This window comes from Carex rostrata, chromosome 28 (assembly GCF_964058835.1).
Source record: "Carex rostrata chromosome 28, lpCarRost1.2, whole genome shotgun sequence".
Taxonomy (NCBI): domain Eukaryota; kingdom Viridiplantae; phylum Streptophyta; class Magnoliopsida; order Poales; family Cyperaceae; genus Carex; species Carex rostrata.
The window spans coordinates 4,456,440-4,460,630 of NC_135945.1; the positions used below are offsets into that span (position 1 = coordinate 4,456,440).

Below are 4,191 nucleotides of genomic sequence, written 5' to 3' on the forward strand. Positions count from 1 at the left end.
TTTTACATCTTATATGTCAAATAATGCTTATAAATGTCAATTTTATATAATTTTATCGTTATTTGTCTCTTGAAATTGAGCCAATAATTTCATATCGTTCATTTTTACGTAATCAATCAACGGTTGATGTGCAATGAAATGAAATTTTATTTTCATTTACCTATCAATCAAGAGGATGAAATATTGAAACATCGAAGCACTATAAACACTTCTAGTTGGATTGAAGCTTAGACATGATCGAACTTCGAAAAATTTATTTTGGTTATGTTTAATATTTTTTATCTCATAAACTTTTGCAAAGAATATATCTCTTAAATAAAATTCAATCTATATAATATAATCCTATATATACAAAATTATTTTGCAAATTTTTTTAACTTTCTGCCAAAAAAAAATCACCGACGGTTTTTAAAAAAACAGTCAGTGTTGGTGTTCAACACTGACTGTTTTTTGAAAAACCGTCAGTGCTGATAATCAATACTGACTGTTTTTCAAAAAACAGTCAGTGTTGACACTAATACTGACTATTTTCGAAAACAGTCAGTGTTGCTCTCAACACTGACTGTTTTTTGAAAAACAGTCAGTGTTGATCTTAACACTGACCCTTTTTTATAAAACCGTCGGTGTTGCTCTCAACAGTGACCCTTTTTCTTAAAACCGTCGGTGATTTTTTCCGCTGAAATTTTCGTTCCCGGTTATATGTTTCGATTTTAGCCGCGAAAAACTTATTTTCCCCTTCTAAATTTCATTTCCCTCTTTCTCTCGCCGAGCCCAGCCTACCCCTTTCTCTCTATTGTTCTTCTTTCTCTCCGTTCTTTTTGTTTTTGGGGGGGCCGATTCCACTTCCTCCTCCCTTCTCCGCTGCCTTCCCTCTCTTTGGCCGGAGATGACGACAGGGGAACCAACACTGATCAATTTTAGGTCCGATTCCACTTCCGAATCTAGGGTTCTTTTAGCTGTACTTTTCGGCTTCAATTTTTGAGCTAGGGTTTTGACGAGAAGGTTCGGCGAGCACAGCTCTACCTACGCCTTGCACAAGCACACCTCCGAGCATGCCTCCGCCTTGATGTCTATCTCTCTCTGAGCACCGAGCATCCAAGCACAAACCCTCCCCCGCCGACTCCCTCTGAGGATCGAGCATCCGAACACAACCCTCTACCTCCGCCTTTCGTCTGTCTACCTCCGCACAAACCTCTACCTCTACCAAGCACAGACCTCTATCTCCGCCTTACCGTCTGTCTACTGGTTTGATGCACTCTCTATAATATGTTAAATTTACTTGTAATTGTAAATTAGAGCAATATGTACTTCTATTGTAAATTACAATTAACTTTCTTAAATTAGCAACTTAGACCAATGAATATTTGGGTCTTTTAGAAGTCAATGGCTTAACTTGAGAAATCTGAGGATATCTCGCGAAATCTCATATTGACTAAATCAAATATATGATGACGAGCTCCAAGCAACTTGAGCCAAGTTTTGAATTTGTTTTGCTGGATTTTAGTTCAACCCAAAAATCTGTCAAATTTTCAAGGAATCAACCTAAATTGGCCACTGTAATCAATGTATTTTTTTGTTAAGAAAATTGGCCACTGTAATCATGATTATTCATTTTTGGATGCAGATTTCATTTTTTTATTTACTTTTGCATTCTGCTAAGGGTAGCTAATGTCATGATTATTCATTTTCTTGTTTCAGGTGTTTACCTCTTGGTCATATACCATGAGTATGGTTCTCTTTACTGATTTTTTGTTCACTGTTATTCCATATTGTACTGTCATATTGAGAAATTAGTAAGCAACATTCTAATAAAGCACAAGCATAAGAGGCTTCTTCTATTAAATAAATTCATTAAAGAATACAAATAAAAGAATGTTATCTTCTTGTCGTTTTTCTTTTTGTTAGCCATGTCACCCTGTTTTAACAAACAAAATTGAACAAAATCCCGCTCTATAATCAGTGTTTAGTGCTTGATGAAACCCTTTGTCAGAATCAGTCACTTTTGCTGGTCATGATTTTCCAAAGAAAGTTGATTTGCATTCTGGTTGATAACAATTACTTATTTGAGGCTTATGTTCAACAATCGACACTTAATTGAGGTTTACTTTCGAGTTATATACAAAGGCTTTTCTTGCTTTTAAATTCTCTTCTTTTTGTTTTTTTAGGTGGGTTGATGAGGTAATTCCTGATGCTTCATGGGTTGTCACAAAGGAGATCATTGACAAGCATAAAATTTGTTATGTTGCTCATGATGCACTCCCGTATGTTTATGTTCCATTAATAGCTATCATTTTTTTGTTAGATAATAAGACATCTCTTATTAGATAATAATTTTATATATCAAATCTTTTTAACTTGCTTCATGTTTCTCATTTTGCCCTCCTTTGATATGCTGATGCAAGTGGTGCTGGAAATGATGTCTATGAATTTGTATGCTCTCTCTCTCTCTTTTCTTTTATTGTAATGAATAAATGACTTGTGATTTTCAAGTTTTATTAACAATAATAAAATTTGGCTTCTCTTACAGGTGAAGAAGATTGGTAAATTCATGGAAACTAAAAGGACAGATGGGGTTTCCACATCAGATCTCATAATGAGAATCTTAAAGGATTACAATCAATATATAATGCGAAATCTGGCACGTGGTTATACAAGAAAAGATTTAGGTGTCAGCTATGTCAAGGCATGTTAAATAATCAACTTTGATTCTATCTTTCTTAATGGTGAAATGAATTTTATTTAATGGGTAGATAAAATTGAGGGCTGTACGTTTAGTTTGTACCTTTAGTGCTTTAAAAAAGTTTAAGGGCCTGTAGTGCTTTAAAAAAGTTTAAGGGCATTTTTTTAAATTGTTTTAGCTGAAATTCAGTTGAACTTACATAGCATCATAACTCTAGGTGAATTAATTACTAATTAATTGCTATTTTTATTAACAGATTTTAGGGGTAGAGAGAACAGCAACACAGTAAGAGATAAAGGCATACAAAAACTTAGCCTTGCGACTTCACCCGAATATGAAACCCAGGAGACGAGGTACTTTATTTGATAACTGCACATACTTTATTTAAGTGGTTTTGCCAATTTTTAGAATTTTTAGAAATGCAGAACAGCACTTAACAGTGCTTGAAAGACGGGCAGATTTGGTAAATAAGCAGTTTTTGTATTTTGAGAATGTGAAAATTAAAAATGCTTAATAAATACTTAGAAAATCCTAAAAATATAAATTTTTTGGTCTAATTGTGTGTTTTGAAGTCCTTTATTTGACTGTATCCTTGATTTTGTCATTTGGTCCCTGTAGCTGATTGTTCTATTCAGTTTTCTGATGCTGGTCATTTTGTGCATCTCTTGTACCAATTGAGTGCCTCACTTGGTTCATTTGTTCTTTTGACTGGTACAACACCTGACATTGACTGTTACACATGTTGTAAGTCTGGTTGTTATGCTAACAAGTCCCTTTTAATTTATTTACATCAATTTAGATATGACAGAGCTTTTAATTGTGAAAATCACTGTTTTTGAAGATAAAATTCATAAGCAAATGCTCTGTCAGTCTGAGATTATGCAAGATAGTCCTTGTCATTTCTTTTATTTTGACTAATTAAATACTTGTATAGGTATGCACTGCGAGAAAAGAATGTGACATTGATGACATCTTGAACTATAGAGCATGTGCAGAGAAACAGTTGCAGGTTCTCTCTGTCTTCAATTTTGGTGGAGGACCATTTAGTTTTTTGAGATAACATACAGTACCATATTGTTTTATCTTAGGTGGGATTAAGAATGATGTGTAGGTTAGGTGTGCTTGGTTTTTTTTGGTGAATGAATCTATTATGTTGTGTGTTTTTTGATGAATGAATATATTATGTTGTCTAAATTATTTGTATGATACTTTGTTTAACATCAATAAATGTTAAATAGTAATATATGGTTAGCAAAAATATGGAGGCTAGCCCAAATATAAGCAGCATCATGCCAAAATTTTTATATCAACACTGACGGTTATAGAGCAAACAATGACTGTTTTTAATGTCTATACTGACGTTTTTAATATCAACACTGACTATTTTTAAAGAGTCACTGTTGAATTCTAATCACTGACTGTTTTTAAAAAGAGTCGGTGTTGAGCACCAACACCGACTCTTTTTAAAAACAGTCAGTGTTGATGCTCAACACCGACTCTTTTGAAAAAGA

At 33.7% G+C, this 4,191-nt stretch overlaps 1 protein-coding gene across 1 annotated transcript; it reads left to right on the plus strand.

Annotated features, from left to right (window-relative positions):
* The first annotated feature begins 886 nt into the window (after window positions 1-886).
* Window positions 887-3,909, plus strand: LOC144545445 (choline-phosphate cytidylyltransferase 2-like). The gene is made up of 7 exons (XM_078294023.1): window positions 887-968; window positions 1,086-1,245; window positions 2,166-2,261; window positions 2,388-2,430; window positions 2,528-2,683; window positions 2,937-3,033; window positions 3,615-3,909. The coding sequence occupies exons 1-6, from the start codon at window positions 887-889 to the stop codon at window positions 2,967-2,969; spliced, it is 570 nt and encodes a 189-aa protein (XP_078150149.1). The 3' UTR covers window positions 2,970-3,033; window positions 3,615-3,909.
* The last annotated feature ends 282 nt before the right edge of the window (window positions 3,910-4,191 follow it).